This window comes from Falco biarmicus, chromosome 11, assembly GCF_023638135.1.
Source record: "Falco biarmicus isolate bFalBia1 chromosome 11, bFalBia1.pri, whole genome shotgun sequence".
Classification (NCBI taxonomy): domain Eukaryota; kingdom Metazoa; phylum Chordata; class Aves; order Falconiformes; family Falconidae; genus Falco; species Falco biarmicus.
Genome location: NC_079298.1, coordinates 28,383,589 through 28,410,452, shown reverse-complemented (window position 1 = coordinate 28,410,452; position 26,864 = coordinate 28,383,589). Strand labels below are relative to the sequence as shown.

The following is a 26,864-nucleotide window of genomic DNA, read 5'->3' as shown; positions in this document are numbered from 1 at the left end:
GGAACCGTATGGAGATGCCAAACCTGTAAGGAAGGAGAGCAAGGAAGCAGATAGAGATTGCTGAGCTAGAGCTGGACAAGGGATAAGGAAAATGCTTTCCAGGCCATTAGGAATGAAGGAGGATGTGAGACAACAGCTGCTAGAGGAGATATTTTAAAAATCCTTAAGCCTGGGTAACTCACACCCAGGGGTCCTTTCAGGGCCGGCTGGAGCAGCAGCCAGGATCTGCAGGACTGGGAGAGCAGCGATGCAGAGCTTGGCGTCGGGAAGGGCTGCGCTCCCCGGCACAGGGGTGGGAAGCAGGAGGGGCAGCAAATAGAGGGAAAGAGTGCAAATGCAGTTCACGTTAGCAAGCCGGCTTTGCTGAAGGTCTCGTTGGACCAATGCAATTTCTCTCCTCATTGCGAGGAGCCATTTGGCTGCAAGAGGTTGTTCCATAGCTGGAAGGGATTCCATGTGTTGTTTCAGGCTGCAAGGGGCTGTTCCATAGCTGGATTTCATGTGTTGTTTCACGGTGTTCAGATATTGGGGGTGGGGGTAGGGGGAGAAAAGTATCACAGTAGATAAAAGCATCACACTAGATTCATGCATAGTGTGTTAAATGGGTTGTGAACTGGGTAACTGGCCAAGAAACCATCAGTGAGCGGGGGTTCTGAGCAGGTTTGGTGTACAGGCACAGGCAGGGGCCCGGCTGTGCGGGTGGAGCAGGCCAGGTCCCTCCGCAAGGCCCGCAGCTGGAGCCCGCCTCAGGGCCAGGCTTCTGCCAGTAAACCCCAGCCAAGAGGTGGCCTTCCCACCCCAGTGACCAAGGCTATCTCCCAAAGGGCCGCCTCCTCATGCCGGATTAACCCCTGGGATCGCTCCAGTGGTGAGCTCACCCGCGGGCGAGGCAGGCTGCCTGCGCCACCGCCCCTGGCGCCGAGAGGAAGGCGGGGAGCCGGGGGACAGGCCTCGGCTCCCATCGGCCGAGGAAGGATTTCTTGGTCTGACAGCAGCAGAGGAAGGATTTCTTGGTCTGACAGCAGCACGGAGGCGTTTTTCGGAAAGCCGAAGCGGGCTGTTGCCGTTTCCAGCCAGGAAGGGCGGGGAAGCGGCCGGCTCTCCTCAGGGCCTGCGGCCGGGCGGGCGGTGCGGCCTGGCCGTGGGGGAGGCGTGCCTTGCGGGGGCGACCGTCCACCGGGCGCTTCCCACTCGCCCGGGGGGTCACTTGCTGGGGGAGGCAAGAAGCGAGCTCTGCCCTGCAGGGGAGAACAAACAAGGGGCAGATCAGCGCGCTACGAGAGGGCATGGCGGCAAGGCGCACTGGCGCGGCGGTGCTCCCTCCCGGCCGCCAGGGGGCGCCGCAGGGGGCGGGCTAGCGAGGTTGCGGCGGACTGCGCATGCTCCCGCCGCGCGCCGGCGGAGGGCGGGAAGCGGCGGCGGGCGCGATGAGGCGGCGGCAGGAGCGGCGGGACCGGGCGCTGTCGGCCGCCGTCGGCGCCTTGTGCCGGGCCCTGCCGCCCCCCGCCCGGCCCGCCCCCGACACCCTGCGCCGTGCCAGGTTCGACCGGCCGCAGGCGGTGAGCGCGGGCCGCCCCGGGGCACCCCTCGCTGGCGGCCCCGGTTGTCGCCTGGCAGCCTCCGTGGTCTCGGGGTGGGTGGGCGGTGCAGCGGGCCCCGCTGGGGGGACATCGCTGTGGGCGGGCAGGGGTCCTCCCCGTGTGGGGTCGGGTCCTGGGGGGGGACGGGACGGCGGCACCTAGGTGGGGCTTGGCCTTGGGACAGGGGCACCTGTGTGGAGCCAGGCCCTGCGTGGGGGGACCGTGGTGTGGGCCCCAGCCGGCGTGTGTTGTGTGAGTCCTGGAGAGCTCGCTCCACTGGGAAGGGCTTTCCTCTTACTGCGGTTTTAACGCAAAGCATGATACTGCACCGTGGTCTGCAACACCTTTCTAGTGCCGCCTGAGGTGTGCTTCCCTTGACTGTACACTTGCCTGGGTCTTTCTGTTTCAGGGCTTTACAGGGTGATGAGTGCGAGGCCATCAGCTCACATGCAGGGTGCTCCACTTGCTCAGATAGCTATTTTAAGCATTTTACGAGTGTTGGCTGAAATTCTAGCTGTAGGAATCACTCTCAGTTTGTCAGCATGCTGTCCTTGTGTGGCCAAGAAATGATTTCCAGTTCCAGCTCACTGTGTGCTGCCTCTTGTTTGTGAGTTTTTGATACTATCATGGTCAGATCTTTATGGTGTCTTCAAGTGCTTGTTTGACTGTGGGTGAGTTGTGCCATATGTGGTTATATCAGAGCAGATATTTTAGAAGCTGTGGTCCTGGACGCATGTGCCTCAAAGTGGAAGTGCTGGGTCTTGCTGTGCAGCCAGCATTAGTAGCCCTTCTCTTTCTGCGTGCACCTTACTGTAGGTAACATTCATAACGCAGCTAATAGGTGAACTTGCCTGATTCTGCAGTGTTGGCAGGGTACTGGTGTGCTTTTCCATGTAAAAATATATGCTCAGATATGGGTTTAAATGTCTAGTTAAGACTAAATATATGACAAATATTTTGCCTACTGATCTCCCTCCACCCCTCTTTTTTTGCAGACCCTGGATTGCTGGAGGCTGCTCTATGCTCTTCTGAAACAAATCCATGGAAGCAAGTGGACAGAGTCTGATGCCATAGGTAACCTAGTCAGTCTGGGTGACTGCGATCCCCATCTGTCCCAGGGAAGTACTGGGACTGGTCTTGTAGCACTTTTTCTTTTGGGCCCTTGCTCCCTGTCAGGAATGCTCTATTTTGAATACTTGTGCCACCAACTTACTGTTTTACAGCAGCTGTGCAGGCAGGTTTACTCCTCTTTGGCTTGCTTTGTCTAGGGAACTGGGATATTCTTGCATCTGCCAGGGACTCTTGCTTCTCTTTTGATGTTTTACCACAGGTAGATCTGTGCAGTGATCTTAGGCATTCTCATCATCTGCAGAGATAATTACAGAAATAGATTTATTTTTCCTTTGATTCCTTCTTTTCCCATTCTGTATATGACACGTGATTCTGTGGTTAATTTTCTATCAAGTCCTATATCAGGGCTGTGAATTACAGTATATGAACCATAAAGGCAGTGTTCTGAAGTTCTAGACAAAACAAAAAGTGTGTGTATTGTAGAGGGACCATGAATATCTCTGTGGACAGGGCCGCTGCACCAGAGGGAAGCTGAATGCCGGCTGGCTTCTCACAATGATGGAACACTAATTACTATTTAAGTATACGTGATTCCAAGTATGATACTACTCCCCAGACTTCTCTCTTGAAAGATGTCTCTTGACCTCTTTCATTGTCAGAGGAAGTTTTGAGAATGGGATTGTCTGTGATGGATAAAGGTCTCCTCGGACCAAAACCACTTAAAATCCACTTTTGCTCTTGAAAGCAAAAAGAACCTAGATTACATTGTTTAACCTCCCGGAGAGCTGGGAATCTGATGGCTCTGTAAACAAGAGTTAAAAAAGGAATGGTGCAGTGTGGAGCAAAACTGCATAGTTTTGCTGGTAGCTCAGCAGGAAATCTGCATGTTTCCGTGTTACTCATAGTACTGCTATTTTTCATTTGGTTGTTTTTGCTTTTCTGCTCATCCACAATCTGCTGTGTATGGCAAGTCGATTTATTGACTGCCTCATACAGCTTTGTGGAGGTGGGCCTGCACAAGTGCAACCTCATTGAATCCTGGCTGTTCCCATACTAGTCGCTTGTAGCATTTGGAGACAGGATTTTTGTGTGCATGTGGCAGGTTGCTGGCTCTAGAAGAGAGCACACCCAGCCTTGGCTGGTAGATTGTGAAGTAGGAATGTGTGGTTCTGCTCAGAACTGCTGAGCTGATTTTTAAGAAACTTATTCATTAACAACTTGGTGATTAAAGCTGAAATTCAGGTTGGAGGGCTGTACTGTTTTTCAAATTACACTAATCACCTTTGCTTGGCCAAGTGAACGAGGTGTTTGCTGTGAACACGATCAATATTTTACTGCCTTCTCTGTCCCTGCTCTGGAGCACTTGTGGTCTTTCAGGTATTTATATAATGTAAATGAAGTGGAGGCCTTGGGCATAGGGACTGCATAATTTTCTCAGGTTTGTACAGGATCCTGTTGCACAACAAGGAATTGAAACAGATTCCTCTAGTCCAAGTCTAGTGCTTTAGTCCATGGATCAGGCTTTCTTTGCTGGTTTATGCAGCCTCTTAATTATCTTAGCTAAAACAAGGCGAGGGCAGCAGTTGCCAGATCCCAGAGGAAGGCTGTGAAGACTCCTTTGGAATACAGGTTACTGTGTGCATATGAACAGCTTTCTGGAAAAAAGCCATACTCAAATGGCCTTGTACCTTTTATTTTTCCAAAGGAAACATTGAACTTTCACCTGCAGTCTGTGTGTGGTGTTGGGGTCACAGTGGTTCTCAACACCCTGTAGAACGAGATCTACGTTTCAAGGACTGCTTGCCAGATGTTGGGCCATTTGCAGTTGTGAGGCGCTAGAAGAAAGCAGTGTATTGCAAGGATAGAATGCTTTTACAGATTGGCCCATGGAAAAGGTCAGATTTTTCCAGAACAGTTTTCCTTGGTCTGGGAAGTCCTGTTTATCTAGTGACTTTTGAAGCTGCAACCCAGTGTGTATTTCTGTTTCAAGTTAGTAGTTTTCATTAGTCAGTTTTTGATCTGATCTTCTTGTGTCAGTGAATTTTATAGAGGAGATTAAAATTTGCTTTGATTAGAACAGCTACTAGTCATTTCCTTGTTATGTTTGTGATGTGACATTGTTTAGAAAAACTTTCTGCACCATGTTTTTGAATGGTAGATGTATTTTATTGCCTATCTAGCAGAAAATAAAATATTTGAAAAATTACATAGAAAAAAATCCAGTTTGATGTTTTCAAAAATGTAAGAACTATTGCGTTCTTGCAGAAAGAAATGGGAAACCGCGCTGAAGCCTGCCGGTCCGTGGTTATAAAATTCTGCAAATGGCTCTTGGTTTCTCATTTTGGAAGATTTTTTTTCTTCACGCAGCATAAAGCACTCACTGTAAACTCCAGTGGGAAGGCGTTAATACACTCCAGCCCTGTAAACATGTTGGAACAATGGGTCTCTCGTCAGTGGAGCACAAGTCAAAGTAAGCTGTGTAATAGTACTCCAGGCATAACCACACTGATGAAGTCATGATTAGTGGTTTGATGCTGCTCTTTCCTCACAGAAGCTGAAAGCTGGCGGACTCGGTTAACAACCTAACAGCCACAGCACGTAGCAGTGCAGTATGCATTTAGATAGTTGGCAGAAATCTTTCTTTTCTGGAGTCGCAATTCAGGTTTTATAGTATGGGGAAGAAGTCTGGAGCTGTAATATATTTTTGTTTGTTTGACAAATGAAGCAGAGAACGTTCTTCTGCAGCAGTAGTTTCCCATAACACCACTACCTATGCAGGTGTTTTTTGCCTGAGTGCATGAAGTACCTGTGCTTGTTCTTGTACTTGATTTAGTGCCTTTCCATCTTAGCCTGCCAGGCTGATGCATAACCCTTACTTGTGTATCATGTTGTAATTCACTGAAAATGTTCTGCAGTATTCATAAAGTGGAAGAGCACAGCTTGAGTATAGTTTTAAGAGAGCTGAAACCCGAGGTTCATCCACAGCTTGGTCTTACTTGCCAAACATACTTCTATAAATAATGTGCATGCAGAAGGGGATTAGCTGGAAGGACTGTGTAGGTCTTTCTCTATAAATTGCCTAATCCTCATGAAATGCCATAAGAAGATGTTGTCAAAGAGGAGATGTTTGAGTGACTGGTGTTAATCTGCCGAGTGATGTTTTTTCATCTCTCTCAGCTGCATGTTATGAAGGAATCCATCTTGGTCTTGGGGTACTTATGTAGCTGCCATTTATCTAAGCACTGTTTCCTTGTAAGCAGAGCACTTTAGAGATGAGGAAAACTGACTTCTCTAAGGTCATGGAAAGGCTCTTTGAGCCCCAGTTCTAGATCCATGCTTTGACTGCTCACCCATTATTCCTGCCTGATACTCACACAATCATACCCTCTCGTGTGAAGGCAGTGTGTTGCAGCGGGAGAGATGAAATAGGGAGAGAGAAAGGACCAGAGCAACACAGAATTTCAGGTGGCAAATGGCCTTGGTGGATCTGGTCCTGAGTGGTGTGTCAGAGCAGGGAAACAGTGATAAAGGGAAAAACCACCTGGCTTGCTCTCTATTCCTTCTCTTTGAGATGTTTTCTTAGGGAGCTCCCTGAACTGCAGGTGGCAGCATGTGATGCTTGTTTGCTTTGAAATAGGTGGAAAGTAAGTACTGACCTTTCCTTTTGGAGTATTTCTGCCTTTACCTGTTATGTTACTTCATTTCTTGACAAATGCACAAAGAAAAAGAAAGGGCAACATGAAAACCTAGCTCGTGCGAGAATGTTCAAGAGCGATCAAATTAATATCTCTAATATCTGAGTGCTCCCCCTGTGCATGAGGGAATGGAGTGCATATCTACAGCAAGATTTTTAGCAAACCATCGGCATTTCTGCCACCCTAGTGTCGTGAAGGGAAGCTGCTTGTTTTTACATTCACAGGTTCTGCAAAATGAGCAGAGTGATTTAGGGGTCCTTTTTCTCTGTAATGCAGAAACAAGCTAGGTTCAAAACCATTTGTCCAACTGTCATGTGTTTCTGCAGAAGCTCTGCTATGCAAAACACTAGTCCTGCAAAAAAATAGTAGCTCTGCACCATTGTCACCTGCTTAATCGTGCTCCTGATCTTGTTTTTTGTTCTTCAGTCATGGTTCATGCCTTTGCCAGGAATTCATTTGTAGCTTTCATGTGGCCAACTGTGTATTCCTGCTTCTACTGCTGAAGATGTCTAGTAATCTGTTTAGTAGTTTCAGCTGTGGATTTAGACTGAGGAGCACTCTGGAAGTAGGCATCTCCTTAGGGAGCCGCACTAGTTTCCCTAAATCGTGAAGCTGGTCAGACAGTGCAGACAATATACCTTCCTTTGGTCTGTTAAGGTGCAAAGGGCTTGGTCACCCGTTGTGACTACCAGCTCCTTCCAGCCTCGGCAGAGCTGTAGCAGTGTACTGCTCCTGTAGGGTTACTAGCATAGTAGGAGCTTGTAGCTCCTCCCTGTCTTGGCTTTGTATTACTTTTGGTGGGTAAGACTCCTTTAGCTTTTTGCAAATGAAGTTAAATCAGCCACTCTTCGCTGTAAGAGTCCCATGTAATGAACAAAATCCTTTTGAGAGCAACAGGATTTTTTTCTTGGGTTGTGGTTTTTTTTTTTTATTTTGAAGTTGGTCATTATGTGGTTTTTGAGCTTCAGTGGTTGATACCAGACAAAGAAGGATTATGATATGTTTCAGTGCTAGGGGATGTTTTTACTACAAGTGGCAGGGAGCAGGCAAATGGGCATGTAATGTAATGGATTGTTACGTTAATTAAGGACAGCAGTGACAGTCTCTGATTGTGAGAGGTTTGTGCTTCCTGTTACTTGTGTGTGAGTGTGTAGCTTTTTTATGAAACCCAATGGAGATACTGAAGCATTATGCTGGAAAAGGGGAGTAGCTTTCTTCCTTAGTATGTAGGAATGCCTAAAGTGGATCAAACTGAAGGTTCCTCTAGCTCCATCCAGCTGGGGCAGCTGTCAAAAGTAGATGCCCAGGGGAAAGGAAAGAGCAAATATGCTCTGATACTTTCAGGGGAGTATTCTTTCAACCTCTAGTAATTTACTTCTCAGACTTCTCAAACCAGAGAGCATATCTTTGTATTTCATAAGCTTCCATGAACTCCTGTTCTGTAAATCCAGTTCCTCCTCGGGCCTGTGTAACAGTGCCCAGTGTCCCATGGCCAGAAATTTCAGAGCTTTACTTTGTGTGTGAAGAACATTTATTTAACTTGTTTTGACTTGCGTGCTTGCTAACTTTATTTGGTGGCTTGCAGTTCTTGTATCGAATGTTGTGCAAACAAATTATTCCCTGTTCACCCATTCCACAGCACTCATGATTTTAAAAGAGTTTTGTCATACCCATTCTCAGTCATCTTGTTGGCATATGTTGTCGGTTCTTACAATGAAGCTGTTCTGTACTTGTGATCATACTGATCTTTTATCTTCGTTTTTTTCCCCAAGTTTTCTGTAGCCTTTTTGGAACGGAAGAAATAAAACAACACTGAATTTGAGATGTGGGCTCACAGTAGATATACAAAACAATATAATGTTCAGTTTAGTTTCTTTCTAGATTTCTTAGGTTCAGTTTGCCTTTGGATACCTGTGAGAACCAAGTGTGATACTGTCACAAAAGATCTTCATTATCCAAGATTGTGTTCTGAGTCCAGTGGTCAGCTCCAAGCCCATTGCTGTGTCAGTAAGGCTAGGATTGTTTTTTCCCTTGTGTGCATAGTTTTTCATTTTTTCTAAGAAGAATTTTATTATGTCATTTTAAAGATTGGGCTCATTAGGTTCTGCAATCCTTCATGATCTGCCTGAATTCCTTATACTGAGTAATATCACATCGGCACCAAATTTTCTGTTACTGTCATGTTGTCTGTGTGTCATTTTGAGTTGGTTGAACAGCAACTGTGTAGCACAGAGCCCTCATGAAACCACCATTTCTTCCTACCCTCTGGTTCTTACCAGCTAGGCACTCATCATTGATGCAAGGGCCTTCTCTCTCAATCGCAGTGCCTTAGTTTCTTTGTGCTAGTTGAGTCCCACTGGGAAGTCTAAATGTCCTGCATTGGTTGAGTCTTCCTTAATCGCTTGTTGTTGCCTTTGGAGAACTCCAGTAGCCTTTTGAGCAGGACTTCCTTTTACAGCAACTGTTGGTTCTTCCCCAGTATGTATTGTTTATCATTGTGCCCCCTAATTATGTTCTTTAGTATAGTTTTGGCTTAATACAGAGCTGAGGCTTACTGGTCAGAACCTTTTTTAATAACAATTTTCTCTGTGTCTTGTTCAGTATTTTCCAGTTCTGTAGTGCCTGTCTTGTAGGTGTCAGGTAACATTTGCTGGTGTGAAGGAATATGGATCAGAGCATTCCTGAGAATTAAATAGTCTGTGTGGTGTGCTGCATTATCTCTGCCTGCTCACTGGTGCTCAGAGATTTTACAGCAGGCTGTGAAACTCCTATCTCTATATTTCAGTTTCATTCAGGAGTAAAGTGACCTGGAGTGTTTACTAATTTGTAGTATGCTTGGTGGCTCATAAAACACAAGTGAATTGGAGTCCTGTTATAGTGGGGATGGCTTTTTATCCTTTTTGTCTTTGTTGATCTCCTAGAGGCCATTACTAGTCTTGATCTCAACTTTGAATTTCTTCTTTTCCCTTAGCAGTAGTTCCTATAGATCAGAATGGGGCAACGTAAGGAAGGTTTCTACCATTTACCTCCTGACCTTTATCAGTTGTTGATAAGGACTGTAGTCCCCATTGCCCTCCACTAATCTTAGGCTTCATTAAAAATCTTCCTCTCAGAGGAGGCAGCAGTTTTTGGAACTGAACTGGTAAATGCGTTGAGTAGTGCAGTGTGTTATTCTTAATTGTTTTCTTCTTTTCAGATAACCAAATTAGGTTTGTAAAATCGGCACTATGGTACCATGGCTATGACAGGCCAGAACTCTACCAGCTCCCCTCTGATGGCTCAGTGGGTAGTCGGGAGCTGCTGCTGGCGTTTTCCTGGCTGCTGCACAGACACAGCCTCTTGGAGCAGCTTTTGGCTCGGAACAGAGTAAAGACTGGGGATGAAACCTCTGTGTGCACGGTGAGCATGCTTGTATCCTTCCATTTTATCTGACCATGAGTAACATCTTGTGACAGCAGCTGTGTTATCACTGGTGTGTAATGCATGATATCTTGGTATCTATGCCTTACTCCAGCTTTAAAAAAACTTGAAGGGGCCAGCATCTGGAACCTGTTTTCTTTCCCTTCTCTGAACTTTTTGTGTGCAGGTGATCTGGATTCCTTCTCTTTTTCAAACTCCCACCTCTGCCTGAATTCCCTGATTTTTATTTCCTGTATAGGTGAGACCAGTGTGGAGGAATGCAAGTAAGTGAATGTCTTTGATCTCTGTGCTTCTGAGTTTTGTGCTTCTGGACTGTAGCATGTGTGGTTCTGCAGTCTAGGCAAACAGGTTAGCTGTGAATGCTGGGTATGTTAGCATTGGGTAGAGCAAATATTCCTAAGGCAAACTACTTTTTAAAACCATCAAGATCTCAAATGGCAGCTAGTGCTCTTGGGGTAACTAATGACCCTGTAGCCTTCTTGAGAGCACAGTGGGGTATGTTGTTGTTTCCATCAATAAAAAAATGTTAGCACATAGCAAGCCTGCTCTGAAATAAGCTAAGGATAGCTGTGTGTCTGCTTTAGCTGCAGTATATATGCATGATAAAAAAAAAAAAAAAAAGCCGCCCCCCCCCAACTCAGTGTAGTAATGTTTAGTATCACTGCTTTTAAAATCCATTCCTTGCATTTAAGGCCATGTGCACATGTTACTGTATAGACAATTGCTCTGGAGCATGGAGTGAGAAGCTTAGGAGAGAAGTTGATGTTTTTTCTGTTTATACTTTGTTTGTTGTGAGTAAACTGTCCCTGCTCTTAATACAACGGATGATGTAGGCTGAATTTAAACTGACCAGTGCAGTGTGGTAGTGTGGACGAGGCCTGTCTAGATGGTTGTGAGTTTGTTCTAAGTCATCTTCGTCTAGTCAGACTGATTCAAAATGACCAGCTCACAGAATACTGTTTCTTTTTTTGGCAAAGGACATTGTAGGTCCGAAACCCTACCTGTGATAATCTCCTAACATCAAAGACCTTGTGGTCTTCATGATCACATACACGTGTTCCCCTAGACTGTAGGCTACCTGGTTTTCTAGAACCTTTAGGAGACACCAAAGCAGGAAAGTGAGTTTTGAGAGCTGCAATATAGATAGTGGTTTCAGAAGGAAAATATTTGTACAAGCGGAAAGCAGTTCAAAGGGAAGTCACCTTTAACAACAGTATTAACAGTATTTTGAGAAAACGGACCACTCTTGCTAGACTACAATTGTTTGCTGTGCAGAAGAGGGAGCACAAGAGGTGATGTTTGGTGCACTAGGTGTTAGTGGTGGTGCCTGCCAGTGATGTGAATGCTGCCTTGAGACTTTAGGAAAAAGACACTTCTGGAGAACTTTTTACTTTAAACTTCTTTTTTTTCATGTGTGGTAGCAGATTACTTTTTGTGTCCTTAATTTATATTACAAAAGAGTAATGAGTGAAGTGTGGCAGTGACAGGAATTCAAGCAATGAGGCAGTGCCTATGTTATTTTCTCTGAAGGTCTTAAGTTTTACATTTTCCAAAAAGAGATGAAAGAACTATTGTAATACAGTGTTATCACTTATGGCCACACAGAGGCACGCTGAGAAATGTATTGCTGTGCCTTTTACTGCTATTCTAACCTGCTCTACCTGTGTTTCTCAAAAAGTGTGCAATACATATTTCATGTTTTTATCCAATAACTTAGTAACTGTCTGGAGCAGTGTTTGGAAAGGTTTACAGGTCTGGAAAATTTTTTTCAATAGGCCACGCGAAAATTTTATACACTGGGAATTGGAGTTAGCAGTTTATGTAAAGCTCAATGTATTAATGGCAACGTTTCTTGCATGGTGTTCATCTAGCAAATTTTCGTGCTCCAATAAAAATGGATGTTCATAGGGAGAAATATGATAGAATGTAGTTGCAGTGTAACTGGTGTGTTTTGTCATTCTATATCATAAAGTTAAAACAAAACAGAATTTTGAGGGAGAGTTCTTATCTTTTATTTGATTAACTGGGAATTAAAAAACAATTAAATTCAACCAGTAAGACCCAACCAAATGAAGATCTAGGAATGCATGGATAAGGACATAAGGATGTAATGGGTAAGAAGAGGACAGGTGGGTCACCCCCCACATTTTGGTTAGTAAGTCAGTTCCCTGTAAACCTCTCATGAAAGCCTGTTGTTTGTTGCATAAAGGTGTGAGAGGGTTCTTATATATTGTTATTTGATAGTTATTTTATGGGTTACCTTCATGTGGCAAAGTCTACTCATCAGTCGGTGTTCAACAGTGTAGCCCCTAAAATCATAGTAAGAAAGGAAGAAGGTGAGGTTGTCAGTTTGATACCTGACATCTTGTGAGTTAAAGTACAACTTGAACAATTGAAGTACTGGAATGTTGACTCTGGGAATGTTAAATATCAGGCATTTGCGATACTTAAGCTGAAGTGTTGGAAGATGTGTAACAGATTGTAAAGGCATTGCTACGTATGCCAGAGATGTAGTCTCTGCAGTTGTAACTCTCTTCTATTTAAGTAAATCAAAGTAGAAAGGTAAAAGAAGAAAAAAAGCTTCACTAGAGAAAGTTCTGTCTCAAAAAGGAAGAAAGAAAAGCAAATGCTCTTTAAAACACCTGAAATTTTCAGCTGAGAAAGAGCTTGAAAAATGTTCCACTGCATGGAGTCTTTTTTTCCCCTCATATCATTATAATAAATTGAAGATATTTTCCTGAAATGAAAATGTTGCAAAACAAAAATCCATGCAATAGCTTTTGGTTCTGTGCATTGCTGAGATCTCTGCCAAAGCAAAGCATGAAAGCCAGTACTTACTGGCAAAGCACGGGTTGGTCTACTAGTGAGAATAAATGTGAATAAAATCCTTACCCTTTATCTTAATCTAAAAAAATGGAGTCTCAAGAACTGTAGGCATAGCTGTAGTTCAAACTGGTATTCACGTGATTTGCTTTTAAAATTTTCTCTGAAACTACAAAAGTGGACAGGGTCTGTTGCATGAAGAAGACAGAATGCAGCTAATCCCTAAATTAAGGATGCAATCATGTTCTGACTATTCTCTCAGCCCAAGTTTGAAACAAAGCCTACAGCCTGCTAAATTGCCGATAATATGCCAAATACCCAACATATCAAGGGCCAATTAAATTAATTCCTTTCATTTCAGATTACTGCTCTCTGGCCTTTTTTTCTTTGCAGTTCCTTAGCAACACAGTTTTCTTCCCCTGCAAATTGAACACTTCCATCAGCTCTAAAGGATTTCAGGCTGGTTATTTATAGAGGGACAAGGGTATTCATGACACATGATGGACATGGAGCTCAGCTGCTGTGTAGAATTCATAATCATAAGATCCTGAGCTGGAGAAGGCTTCCACAAGCTTACTTTGACGTGCACTTATGTCTTCAGAATCAGAAGTTAAGGGATTCCTAAAATTATAAAACAAGCAGTGGTGAAAGCATGACGAAAGGGTTAAGGTGGTAGGAAGTAGTGCTTAATGTGGCTAATCTAAATAAAAATATAATCTTGAGGTGGTGTTTGGTAAGGACAAGTATGGTTAATAGCCTAGGATGATTATACGTGTTGACTGTTTTTGTGTGTTAGGTAAGAAAATCCTTCAGGGCAACTCATGTGGCGTCCAGCTGGTTTTTTTTTTTGAAAGGGCAGTGCTGCAGTCTCTCCTGAGCCAGGGTACTGCGTGCCTGCTGCAGTACTTGCTCCAGTCAGCAGGACTGAAGGAGCCACCGCACCCTCTAGCCTTCCACCCACAGTGCTCTTCCAGTACGTGAAGTTTGTAAACTGAGCGGGCGAGACAGTTAAAAGAGCAAACTGGAACCCGTGTTGCTGAGCAGGAGAAGGGAAGAGGGGAGCCAGGGTGCATGTCTGACTCTTAATATCTGGCTGCTATAGTGCAGGTCCGTTCTCTGAATCTACTGTGCTGATTGGCCAGCACCTTGGTGACTCCAGAGGCAGTAAGTGAAAGTTCAAACCTTGCATTGGTCAATTCTTTAAAAAAAGTAATCTTTCATTCTGTTAGATCTATAAAGACTTAAGTACAGTCTGAATTGGAGGTTCACATTGATTTACTGAAGTGCCTACTTGGGAATTCTCACCTGTTGTTATTGCCTTAAAGCACTGGGCAATTAATTGATGGACATTGTCCTCAAAGGCTTTTTATACCCCTTGTGGATTTCTATCTCAAATATGCACTGCCATGATGTCAGTCTTAACATCTTCTGTTGCTTTGGTGATTGTGTACAGGCAGATTATTCTCAAGTGCCATTCATTGATTCCTGTTTACACATGAAAATCCCAGAGTACAAAACAAATCTGAAAACCTGTAGGTGAAATGCTGTCCTTCAGTGAACCTGTAAGGCAGACCTGGGGAGTTCTCATATTCTCTGTCTTTCTGAGAAGCAGATAATTGTTTGATGTAAACCTGCCTTTTTAGCACATTCAGTATTTGACTAATTTTTTTTCCCCCCTTGCTTTTAAAATTTTAGTGTTATCATCACAGCTTTCTCCAGATCTGTGATGGTTTGTGGAGATAATAGCAATATGCTGGGAGCATGTATTATTTCTGTTCCCGGGGAGGAATACTGCCTGTACTGGTGTTATTTCTACAACTGAAATTAATCTGTGTCCTGTAATTTAATTATGTGTGGAGGCTGTTGAATTTTTAGGTGGGGGTAGTGATGTTATATCCCTCATTATCACCAGAATGTCATACAAACACTGGTTCTTGGTTCCACTAATTCCCTCTGCCTGCTTCTTGCCCTCTGAGTAAAATTAGGCGCCCCCCTCCTTTTGTGAATGTATATTAATCAACAAATAGAGCTATTATGGCTATTATAGTTGGAATTCATGCATGTCTCTCTCATGCCAAAGTGAACTCAGTTTAATTACTTGTGGTGGGGAAAAATGAAATTAAACATGCTTTCTGACTCTTACGTTTGCAATTTGATTAATCTTTTGTTTGTCACGGTCTGGTTTGGCTCACTGGCTACTTACATTACAGCGCAAGGCTTGTGGTTGCTCTAATCTTGTTGAAATGCCTTCTCTTATCAAAATCTTGACTGTCACTGCTGTTCCATAAACCATGTTATTAGAGGAAAGTGTTAATGTAACGGCCAAGCTTGATGTTTACCACAGCAGAAAACCAGGAAACCTTTGTCACTAGTGTCAGTAAATATAAATTTTCTGTGGTTTTTTTCCCCTCTTCACCTATTCCAGTGGGAGTGGAGGAGGGAATTTTATTAACCTATTGATTGTGACTCAGAAAGCATAATTACTTTCCAGATCTTTATAGGCTGTATTAGTCTGTCAGCTTTCATTTCTTGATTTCTCTCCCTTATTCCCTGTGCTTACACTTCTTTTCTCTTTGTCCTCCTATCTTCCTAGTAACTCTCACCATTTATCTTTTGCCCTTTTTTTTTCTACAGTTGTTGCTCTCTTCAGTATCTGCTAAGGAAGGTTTTTTTAAAAGCTGTCCCCGAAACCTAAGCAGAGAAGAAACCTAAAGTTTCTTCTGCAAAATTTCCCTTACACCATTTTGAGCAGCGCTGCTTTGCCTGTGGCAGCGTGATGCGTTTGGTGTTTGCTCAAGTGTTAATTTTTGTGGTTTTGTTTTTGTGTTTACTTACTGATACTGCCTGTAGGCTTAAACATACTTAGTGGTCAGATGTGGTTAAATTCAGAATATGTTTTTGCCATACAAGAACTGGAGCACATTTCAGTTTGGACTCTTAAAAATGCCTTTTTTTTTTTTTTTTTTTTTTGTGTTAAAGCACAAGTTACAGGTGATAGCTGAAATTGTCTTAGCTGGAATTGTCTCTGTGTTGTTCTGCGTGTGGGGATGTACATGCTATTCCTTCTGATCTTTTTTGTGTTTTTAATTCCATGCTTTGGACTTGTTGTGGAACCTTTTGCCAAATGCAAAACAATTTCCTGTGCTGCACTGCACTGGAAAACATGGGGTTAACAACATCTATTTTTGCCTGACACAGTGAATACCCTTTAAAGAGTGGGTTTTTTTGGTTGGTTTTTTTTGACAGCATGTCAAGGTAAAATGCTCTAAAAAGGCAAGTCTGAAACTATCAGAAAGGCTTATAATTATTTGAATCTGCTGTTGCTCTGGTAATGTCTGAATTTCAAATAAACGCAAAATTCTTGAACCTGATGTTACAGCTGATGTGTTCTGGATGGTGTTCAGCCAACAGGCGGTGGAGTCACTTGAGCTTCCACATGAGGAGAGGAAGATGAGGTGTGGTGATGGTCATACTGGTGGTACCCTGCTGAAATTCTGTGTGGGGAGCTCCTTGTCTGTTGGGGAAGCCGAGTGACTAAGCTGTTTAGTGCCTCTCCTGCCCTCCAGCGTCAGGCAGCAGCCAGTACCTTTGGTACTTTCTGATTATCTTCACTGTGGCCTTTTGATTTGATTGAGAACATCCTCTGCTTTTGGTGTCTCACTTTAAGTGATCAGGGTTTAACTCTCATCGGCGGACCATTTGAAAGAATGCACTTCTTCCTCAGGAGGACAAAAGGAGCATGCGAAGAAGGGGCATGGCAGGCCTCCTACATATGGCAGGCCTCTGCCTCTCTTCTTGGAGGGCAGTTACTGTTTCTTTGCCTGTGGCCTCTTGCTGCAGATTTGCTGCTGATGTAACTTGCTGCGTCTGTCTTTGCTCTGCTGGTCCTGTCCAGCTCCACAGTGGAGCATAATGGACGTGGACAAGCAGAGCTGCAGGCAGAGGAAATGCAGTGCAAGGAATTACCCATATTGCATTTCTTGAACCCTGCAAAATGCAGTGCTCTGAGTTAAGGTCTATCCTGCCATGTGTTTGTTTTAGTATATTTGGTTTCTGTGTTTTGTCTGAATATGTGATGCAGCGAGCTTTGGGATTTAAATGTTATTTTGAAACCATGCAGGTCCAAAGATTAGGCAATGCTGCTGTGCTCTTTTAAAGGCATAGTGCTTTCACTCTATTGCAGAGCTCTTAAGTAACCTCCTGAATGAGTGAGGAGGGATGGGATAAGGGACTGATTTGCTCTAGTGCCTCAGGCCTGTGGCTACTGCCAGACAGGCTTGTTTGAACAAGGCACAAATGGGTAGGAGCTGTGTTCATGTTTTCTGTCTTCCCTCAGCACCTTCTCTTTTTCACTCTTTGCTCAGAGTGAGCTCTTGGGAGTGCTGTTGTGAGTAGTACTTTTTACAAAAGGCACTGAAATTGAAAAGCTAAAAGGCCTTGTGGAAACACAGGATTTTTCTTTTTTTAATTGCTGAATATGCTAGGAGCATAACCTCTATGTTGTGAGCACATAGGTTTGTAGAAAACATTCTTCTGTGCAAATACCTGGATATTTAATTGGTATGTGCGTCGTGTGGGAGTGGGTTCTTACACCATCTTTCTGTGCATATATCTAATCTGGATCCTAACTTGTCTAGAAGGAAATCCAATTAGTGTTGTTGATAGTGCTGTTAATGAAAATAGCGTTGTCCCTTTCACATTCATCTGTTCAGATTGTTCCTTTTCACATTTTCCCCTCCTGCAGATAGATATATGGCTGTATTAATTAAGAGAGCATGTCTGATACTGTTATTTCTGGCTATGGTGTTTAATTTTACAAAAAAATTATGCTCAGTTTAAAGATTTGTAATTACACAGCTTAACATATGTTATGTCACATCAAAACCATTGTCTGAATTATGAGTGGTTCAGAATGAGCGCTCAGTAAAAGCTGCAGAAGCGCTTTATTGGCTTGATTTATGTGATTGCTTTGCCTTTCCTGAGTCCTGCAGCAAGGGATCTAGATATGCATCTTCCCACCTTCGTGATACCAGGCTGTGTGCTTAGTGTAGTTAAGATTTGAGTAGTACCTGGGAGTAAATAGTTTCTCTCTAGACCCAGATTAACTCAGGTGCACGGGAGGAGTGGGCTGGGAGTGTGTGTTAGAGGTTTCAGCAGGCAGTTGTTTTATTTTGCACTGCTCAAGGATTAATGTCAGGGAGTTGACAATGCATACATCCATGGGTTAAACGTGTTATCCGTGTTCTGGTAGGGTTGCTTTTCCATGGGAAGATCAGCAAGCTGTTTGCTGGCCGTCCAAATACGGAAGCAGAGAATCCTTGGAGGGATTTAGAAGATGTCCGGGAAAAGGCGCAGCTCGCAGGGGCTGAGCCGGCAGCAGCAGGGTCTGTCCTTTTACCGACAGATGGCAGCTCCTAGTCAGAAAAGCGCATCTTTCAGGGAACTAGCCCTAAGATTACATTGTTTTTGCAGCAATGCAGGCAGCATAGGCCTCTTCATGTCCATCATGTGTACAGGACACAGTAAATTTATTAAGTTAAGAATTTATAAGCATTAAGATACCTATATGAATTGGAAAAGTACAGAATGTGTAGAGATGTGGTAAAGTTGCAAAACAAAGGGTTTTCTTTGCAGTATTGCTTGTGGCATATTTTGAGATCACCGCTGAATCTACAAGGAATTTTGCTTTAAAACAATTTTTAGAGTTTAATTCAAGGTGTATGAATAGAGCAAGGTCATTCTCATACCAGGTCACTAAAATCCTCAAGTGGACCAACTAGTGCAAAAAATGTTTCCTTCTCACATGTCTGCAAACACATTGATGCTTATGTTTTTCTTTGATAACCAGTTTATATGATGAAGTACTTGTTTAATTTATCTTCATCCACTGTTACTGGAAACTGGAAGAGCAGTTCTACTAATGTGGGATTGCTTTATATTTCAAACCAAAAAGAGTTTTATTTCTGCTACAAAAGTTGAAACTTGTTAAATCTTTAATTCCTCTCTAACCATGTTAGATGCAAGTTGTTTGCCTAGATGTATGCAACGTAAATGAAAGTTGATATATTGCCATGTCTTTTTTCACACCCTTTCTCCCACCCCTTATTCTTTTCCTCTTAAGTACTTTTATATCTGGTGGCTTTTTTTCAGTTCAGTGTTTCCTGAACCTGACTTGTCTGTTCAGAGCACTTCTACCATGAGAACTGCGTTGGCTTTTTTTTTTTGCCCTTGCTGCATTGTCTAACCACAAGTAGATTCACATGTTTTGAGAATGATCCGGCATCTTTTTTCATAACAATTGGACCTGAAATAGCCTAGGGAGGAATGTTTGGGGCAAAACTGGTGTGATGTTGGAGGCTGAATTCTATGCTGCCTTGCAAAGATTTTAAAAACATGCTTTTAGGACATAAACCCTGTTTAGCTCTAACTAAGCTAGAGATGCATTTATGAGCTTGGGGTAGGTTTTGTAGTTTGTGAGCTACCTTAGTTGGGATGGTGATGCATTGTGTCCTGGAACGTGTATTTATTATGGGGCTTAGCTGGTTATTTGCCTGGATCTTTTACCACAGGAGAGCTGGGTTTAAGTTCCACCTAAGTGCAGGCAGGGTGATAGCTCAGGCATTGGCTTGAAGAGAGTTCATGTAAATATATGTGTGTCGCTTTATCTGTCTTTGTTGCTTTTCTTAGTCTTGCCAATAAATTGATATTGAGGCTTTCTAACAGCAGTACTTTGAGCTTTTAGAACAGAAAGGCTTGTTTGGGGTGAGTTACAGTGGGAGTGGAATTGAGGGGTTTTGTTCTAGCTTCTGTTTAAGTTACACTGATCACAGGTGCTCTGGTGAGTCCACGTCATCCAGTTTGACCTGGCTAACTCTGATACCACCAGTGTAATGGGTAAAGACTTCGACACTGTAATGAGGGTATCAATACTGTTGATGTGGCTTTTGTACTACAAGCCTGTGGCACCATTCTGTAGCTGGAGTCCATGCGCCTTCAGAACAAAATCAAAGAGAAACAATAATTGCAGCAAACAGTTTACAAGCAAAAAGCTTTTCTGGTAAGTGGCTATGAAATGATCTTTTCCAGAGCTGGTGTGGAGCGTTCCAAATGTGGAGAGGCCATTGAGAGCCCTGGGTTGTTGCTTTGGCTGCTCTCTTTTGACTAAAAAATGTGCACTTCTGTGTCTCAGAAGTGAATGTAGGTGTGTACCCATATTGCTGCATAGATTAGATAAATTCACAGTGATATTTGAAGCAAAGGCTCTAGCTTGGGCTGGTATTTTAGTCATTTTTCTCCCACTGGGAGAGCAGTAAATAGTCTTAGATTGTAAAGATGGGACTAGAAATTGAGGTCATGGTGTAATATGCAAGACCTTTTTTCTTTTACCTTGTTTACTTTATGCCAGGCTAAGTATTTCATAGTAAAAGTAAATTTTTTGTTCAGTGTTTGAAATAAATAATAGAGAGATCTTGCTAAAAAATGCATCGGCTGGCTTCCTTATTTTAATATTAATAAGGCAGGTTGCTACAATAAAATTAGCTGTGCATGGTGTTTGTCACCGTACTGGCAAAGCAATCTAATCTAATGCCATTCCTTCCTGAAATGAATTCCCAGGAGAGCAGTGTTTGTGGCGTTCAGAAACCTCTAACCAGGGAAGTTGGAGTTGAACTGTAAATTATAGAAAATGCAGATTTTAATCTGGGAGTCCCAGGTCTGTCTTTGGCCTTGCAGCTTTCTGGCTGCTTATGTGAAATGTTTAATGTTGTTTACGCATGCATTTTCTCTGCTGTAGTGACTAATATCCAATTGCTTACCTCATCATGTTTATGGGCAACCTGGTAATCATATCTGTATGGTTTCATAGTCCAGAAACCTCTCCTGGTAGGGGCAAGACAATCAGAACCATGAAGGTACTTAGCTAGGACTGCAGTGCCCTAGGGCACAGTGCCTTTTGATTTAGGGGCATGAGGCTGAAGGCATCTGAGGAAAAAGTGACATTGCAGTTGGCACAAAGGGGATACTGTGGTTTGTGTGTGTGTTTGTTTTTTTTTTTTTTAAGATGAATCTGTGTCTTTAAACAGAAAAGCCCTTTACCAACCCTTTGCCCCTGTGATTTATAGCATGAGTTTATTTGAGCCACAGAGCAAAGGGAAAAAACTTGTAATCTTGATACATTTTATGTGACCAGAACAGCATTTTTGTGCTTATAAATAATAGGAACACTTATTGTATTAGAGGCCCTGTCAACTGAGGTGATGGTTAGGTTAAAACAAGCATTAGGGGGTTATTTGATCATGATTATAGATATGCTGCTGCTGAAATATGCATTTAAGGCAAGATTAAACTCTCTTCACTTTACAGTTTTCATTTTTAGTTTAGGATCCGAACTGGAATTACATTTAAGCTTTGCCTGCCAATAGAATCTTTATGAGATTATATTGAACATGGAAGTCTGTGAAGCAGGGAAACACATGTGTTTAAATACTATCAAGGTCTATGGGTCCAAATAGCTGCTTAAATGTTTTCTTGAAAACAGTCACGTTTCGAGTAGGCTTTTTAAATTTCTGCTTTAAAGAAATGTCTTGAAAGCCCAACAACTGGGACACAGTTTCTGAGCTGGCAAACACCTGTTCTGAATAACCAGACTTTTGCAGTTCTGTATTATTTCTACTTATGATATGCTGTAGTAAAAAATCTGGAATTGTGGATTATGTTTATTGTATATACTTTCTATAGACTAGATGAAGTTGACAGCTCAGCCTTACTTTCAGTGGTGTTACTGGCATCAGAAGCAAAACAACCCATGTCTTCCTCCCCTTTTGATTTGCAATCTGCAGGAGTCTTAGCTGAAAATGGAGAGAGATCTCTTTGTAAGTATGAATGATCTCTTTGTGCAAGAGGCTGTGGGAGGTGGAATTCCCCCCATGTTCCTTAAGAAAGATACAACAGAAATGTCTTGCTTGCTTTTATGCTTTTGGCCAAGCAGAAATTTCGTCCAGAAGATGAAGGTGGTTGTTTGGTTTTGGTTGGGTTTTTTGGTTGTGGTTTTTTTTTTTCCCCTGCAGCTGAAGGAAAGTGGGACAAGATGAACAAAAGGTAACTCTGCTTCTCCCTTCTTCCTTCCAAATTACTCTAGAGAAATACAAAACAAGGCAAGACAGATGGTACAACTGTAGCTGGGAGTGCCTCTGTGGACTCCTGGTCAATGTCAGCTGGATGATTGCTTTTTTTTCTCTAGCCTGCAAGAAGGGAAATGCTGGATGGAGAAAAGAAAGTAGCTGGGTAAGCACAGGCCCGCAATTTTGTGCCTATATAAGTCATTGATTTACAAAATAGGGTCACCAAATATAGCCTGCAGCACTTTCAGGAAGACACTGGAGGAGCTAAATCTGTTTATGTTCTTTGACTTATTAGAATCTAGTCAAAATGTGATTTTTTTTTTTTTTTTTTTCCCATCTGGGTAAAGAACATGCTTTTGCTGTCTCAGGAACACTGTGTCTTCCTGGGTACGGAAAATGAAAGACAGGAGAGGAGACAGCTCACTATATCATAGCTGAGAAGCTGGTATTTGTTCCAGACTTCAGTACTTGTTTAGGCTGTTCCCAGTCCTCTATTCTGAAAGGTTACAATTTCTCTCTACTGCTGGAACTTGCTTCCTTTTTTTTTTTAAAAAATCTTTGACCTATTTGCCTTCTATGTTCTTCACTACTGAATGATTTGAAAATATTGAAGCAAACTTAAAACCTTTTGGTATTCTCTTCTGCTTTTAGTGTGAAGATGATCTGCCTAGCAGCCAGAAGGGTACAGCTGAAATAGCACTTGAATATGGGCCAGAAGACAGAGTAGATGTTCGATACCTACAGTGGTTAAACGGGAGACTGAAGTTCCAGTGGCGGAGTTTGCATGCTCAGCACCAAGAGCAATGCAAACTTTTGCACAAGGTAAATGATTCTTCTAACTCACTATGGCATTGTTTATTATTTAAAAGCCTTGAGCTAGTGCTAAATGTGCAAATTATTCTTGTTTGCTAGTTCTGCATTTTCTGTAGATAAGAGTGAATTACTCTAAATACCCCCATCTTTCCCCAGTGGGGCAGAGCCATAAGAAAATGAAGTAACTTCAGTGTTTGTAAGGTTATAATTGTTGAGTGAAAGTCTCTTGCAGGTTGGCACATTTGTCCCTTCTGCAACCATAGGCTGTCTTTTCATTTCTCTGAGAAAATGCCTGGTAGAAGCAAGACAGAGCGTTCTGGTCCCACAGACAGGAAGTAGTGATTCAGAACTATTAAGTTAATAGGAAATGTAGATTAAAAATATTGAGCACAGATGTTGAAAGTAATAGCAGCAAATAAAATGCAGTTTCCCAGTTCCTTGGGGAACGTCTGAACAGAAACCAAAATCGACCTGCTTTTAAATTGGGAATCAGTAGTGGTCTCTACATTGCTAAGATTGCAGTTCTGTTCCCATTTATGAATGATGTTTATATACCTGTCTGAAAACCACAGGCATCTGGGAGCATTATGTCTGCTTAGGATGGAAACAGCCTGCAGTCCTAAAGTTGACAGTGATGGTGACTGCAGAGACAAATTTAAAAAAACGATTCTATAGATAGTCCTAAAAATTATTCAGTAATGTTTTCCCCTAGACCTCCTTTCTCCATCCATATCTCTTCAGGTAACTTATATGGAGCCACTTGGTATTGTACCCAGAACCTCCACAGAAAACCTTTTTGAGGCTAAGAACAGTTCTGAGAAATTTCACCTCAAAAGAACAACATTTGTCAGAAAGCTGCCAGAATTGGAACAAGAGAGTTTTGAATGAAGATGCCTTCTTGGTTTTAATCCTGTGTCTGACAGAGCAATGCTGAAAACTAATGAGGTTACATTTTGTTCTTTACATGAATTGATTGCTAGGGAAGATGTCTGATCGACAGCCCTAGGGAAAGATCAGGTGCTGTGTGTGCAGCATCTAAAATAACCTTTTGCTTCTCATTGCCCACTGTGAATGTGCTTTCCTGATCTGGGAATGAAGATAGCAATTCACCGTAAGTGCAGGTGCAGTCCTTGTCTTTTGCAGTGAGATTACAGACAGTGATGCTGTTGGGAGAGGTGGCTTAGTGATACAAACTCAAATGAAATGATTGGCATCTTCTCCCCTTGATAAGCTACCTCTATTTAAGGTATGCTGATTTTTATAGTAGGTGAGGCAAATACCTCTGTAACTCATCATCAGTGCTCTGATTTATGTAGTACTTGCAGTAACAAATCATTAGGTAGCTTCAGTACCTCAACTTACAGTTAATGAGACCAAGGAAGAATTAAGAGCAGGTTGAACCTGGGGCCTCCAGTACAGACATAGATACTCTCAATGGTCCAGGTCAGGCATGGAAATGATGAAGGGATGTGCTGACTGGGCAGCATGCTAAACTGGATGACAGGAGATATGGCGGCCTCCTACGGAGATTGTACTTTGAAATGAACTTGGACCTTTTTCCTCCCTGTGGTTGTCCAAGGAAAAATGTTTGCTAATTAGGACTGTTACAGTCAGATCAATATGAGGCAGGTTAGTTATGCTGTGACTCCCTGGACCACAATTTCCGGAATCTGGAAAAATAAGCAGGAGGGAGAATGTTTCTCTGTTCATCCAGTTTCCCAAAGCTGCCGTTATTGCCTTTCCCAGCAGTCATCACTGGACTAAATTGAAAGTGTAAGCAGTGCTGGTGATGATTCTTGTGATCAGACTAAGTTCTGCAGTGTATGTAGAGGGCTGCCATCATGGACGTATACATAAGAGAATAGATTGGAGCCCAGCTCCTCCATGTGTGTTTGCACACTGATATTATGCATGCTCAAATATGTATGTGCAGCTGTGGGAGTTCTGTTCAGAGCTGTAATAAAGTGCAGTGCTCTGATTTATATTTCAGTCAGAATTAAAAGCAGGAAAATTGAAAGGTAAAAGTGACTTTGGAAGGGACTTCATTACAGTGCCACAGTAATGTTAACGTTTATAGTAACACAAAATATAACATGCTTCTACAATTTAACAGCTGCATAAACAATAATTGATATTTCCTGACTCTTTATAGAGAAACTTTCTGTGCTACTGCATTAATTTAAAACTTTGAAACTAGTCTATTAGAAGACTGAGCTGACCCAATATGACCTCTATATGAAGTGCTGCTTTTCTCATATAAACCACGAACACAATATGCAAAAGGCTAATAAGTGTTGTGTTTTTTTAATTATCCTGGCAGGTTTATGGAGGGCTTTCTCCACAAAATTATAATTATGGCTTTTGCTTGCTCTGTTTAATAACTTAACGGGTTATGTATCTCAACTGTGGAACAGTCTTATTTACTGGTGAACACGAGCTGTAATTTTTGCCAAGTAGTGGCGACACTTCCACAGATTTCATTCTGTGACTCACACAGGCTTTAAAATACCATATTCTCTATTTGGGGCTTTCTGAGAAAAACACATCACACTTGGAAAATATGTTCTCATTCAGAAGATGACTGCTTTTCCACTCTGTATGTTTTTCGGTTTTTTTTTTCCAGTATGGATATTGCTACAGGAAGAAAGAATTGTACATAGAGGATCCAGTAAGAGGCTACCAAGATAGTCAAAGACTAGCTAAGTTGGTATGACCTCCAAGAAGAGGTTGAGGGAGTTGGGCTTGCTTGCTCTGGTGGAGAGGAGGCTGAGGGAGAGGGAGGTCATCTAATTACCTGCCTTCAGCTATTTGGGTAGTTTATGAGGATGGTAGTTACAAAGATGTATCCATGGTCGTCTTAACAGTACCAGAAGACAAGGGGAAAGGGCCACTGATTATAGCTTGGCAGGTTCAAGCATATTAAAGAAGCTGCTTTGCGATGATGGACAGTGGTGGAGTTGGTCACCAGAGATGCTGAATGGTCTTCACCCTTGGAGGCTTCCAAGGCTCACACACACGAAGCCACAAACTGATGTTGGCAGTAGGCCTTGTCAGAGCAGGAGGTAGGACTGAACACCTCCAAAGGTCTTTTCCGTTTCTGTGATTTTGTGAAACAATTCTGAATCGCTTGGGTGATCAGGGACATGTACTTTCAGTTTGGAAGTGGTGACTCGTGTCTTAATGAAATAGTACTGTACTGCCTGAAGAAAGGGTAAGGGAGCAGTAGGAGGGAGATATGAGGGGGAAACAGGCAAAAAGAAATGGCTGTTCTTTCTCTAAAGTACATAAATGATAACTGAAACTGATTGCTGGGGCTTTCAACTACTCTGTCCTGCCCGCAGCCACCTAAGGTTGATGGTATGAAGTTCTGCAGTAACCATTGCAGGTTGCTAAAGAAGGAAGCCTCCCTGGAGCTACAGCCAGTCATGTGTTGGGAATTGCTTGTTAGGTGGTCTGACTGGCTGTTCCTCTTTGCTAGCTCTTCTGATGAGCTGCTTTTCAGTGACTTCAGCTCCCAGAAGGCACGTTGAAGCTTACAGTCACACATGACCTGCTGTAGGAAGACTACTTCCTCAGGGAAATCTTAACCTCTCTGTTGCTAAGGAATTTTGCAGCCTGAGGCTATGAGCTGTTGAATAACATTATAGTGGCTTCTCAATGTGGACAGGTTGGCCTGCTTTGAAAGTCTGATATAGTAATACCATCATAATTCTCTCAAAATTCTCAGTGGTACATATTTACCTGATATACCTTCAAATATATGGAAGCATGAAGTATAAAGTACTGTGTTAAGGCATGCCTCTTGGTTCTTTGTGTTCTATTTCTTCCTCTTTTTGTCAAGTGCCAGAGGAATATCTGTCTGCCTGGTTTTTGATCCCTCGTGAATTCATAGGGGAGAGCAGCTGTTTATAGTTAGGCTTTGAATTACTGCTTTGCCTTAAAAAGTCTGAATGAGAAGCCTTGCATAGTTTCAGAAAAACAGGTAGAGACCCCTGAATAGTTTAAAACTGGCATTGTCTTTTGGGTCTGTTAAATGCACTGTGCCACAGTCAGCAAGTGGAAAGAAAAAGTAAGCAAAACCAATGGATTTCCTATGGGTATATTCACTTATCCTCCATCCACTCTAAGTCTAGGACAGAAATTGTACCTGAAATGGGGGATTTAGATCAGGTTCAAAGGTCAACTTTGTTATGCAGGTGAACATCTGATTGTGGACTATGTGTATAGATTTGTAGGAATGAAATGGTATTAAATGAAGCTCTTGAAGGTAAAGGAGTTTAACATAATTGGCATTATCAGATCATGGTAAAATGACAATAATGTTTGTAATATGCTTGGAAACT

At 42.6% G+C, this 26,864-nt stretch overlaps 1 protein-coding gene across 4 annotated transcripts in view; it reads left to right on the top strand.

Moving 5' to 3' along the window:
* Nucleotides 1–1,424: 1,424 nt before the first annotated feature.
* The window catches only part of TEDC1 (tubulin epsilon and delta complex 1), a 73,701-nt gene continuing 48,261 nt past the window's right edge, over nt 1,425–26,864 (top strand). For all 4 annotated transcript variants that reach the window (XM_056355857.1, XM_056355859.1, XM_056355856.1 and 1 more), the window contains exons 1-4: nt 1,425–1,559; nt 2,576–2,654; nt 9,543–9,745; nt 22,360–22,530. In XM_056355857.1, the coding sequence (XP_056211832.1) occupies nt 1,428–1,559; nt 2,576–2,654; nt 9,543–9,745; nt 22,360–22,530 (585 nt within the window). In that variant the 5' untranslated portion in view covers nt 1,425–1,427. The remainder of the gene's footprint in view (nt 1,560–2,575; nt 2,655–9,542; nt 9,746–22,359; nt 22,531–26,864) is intronic.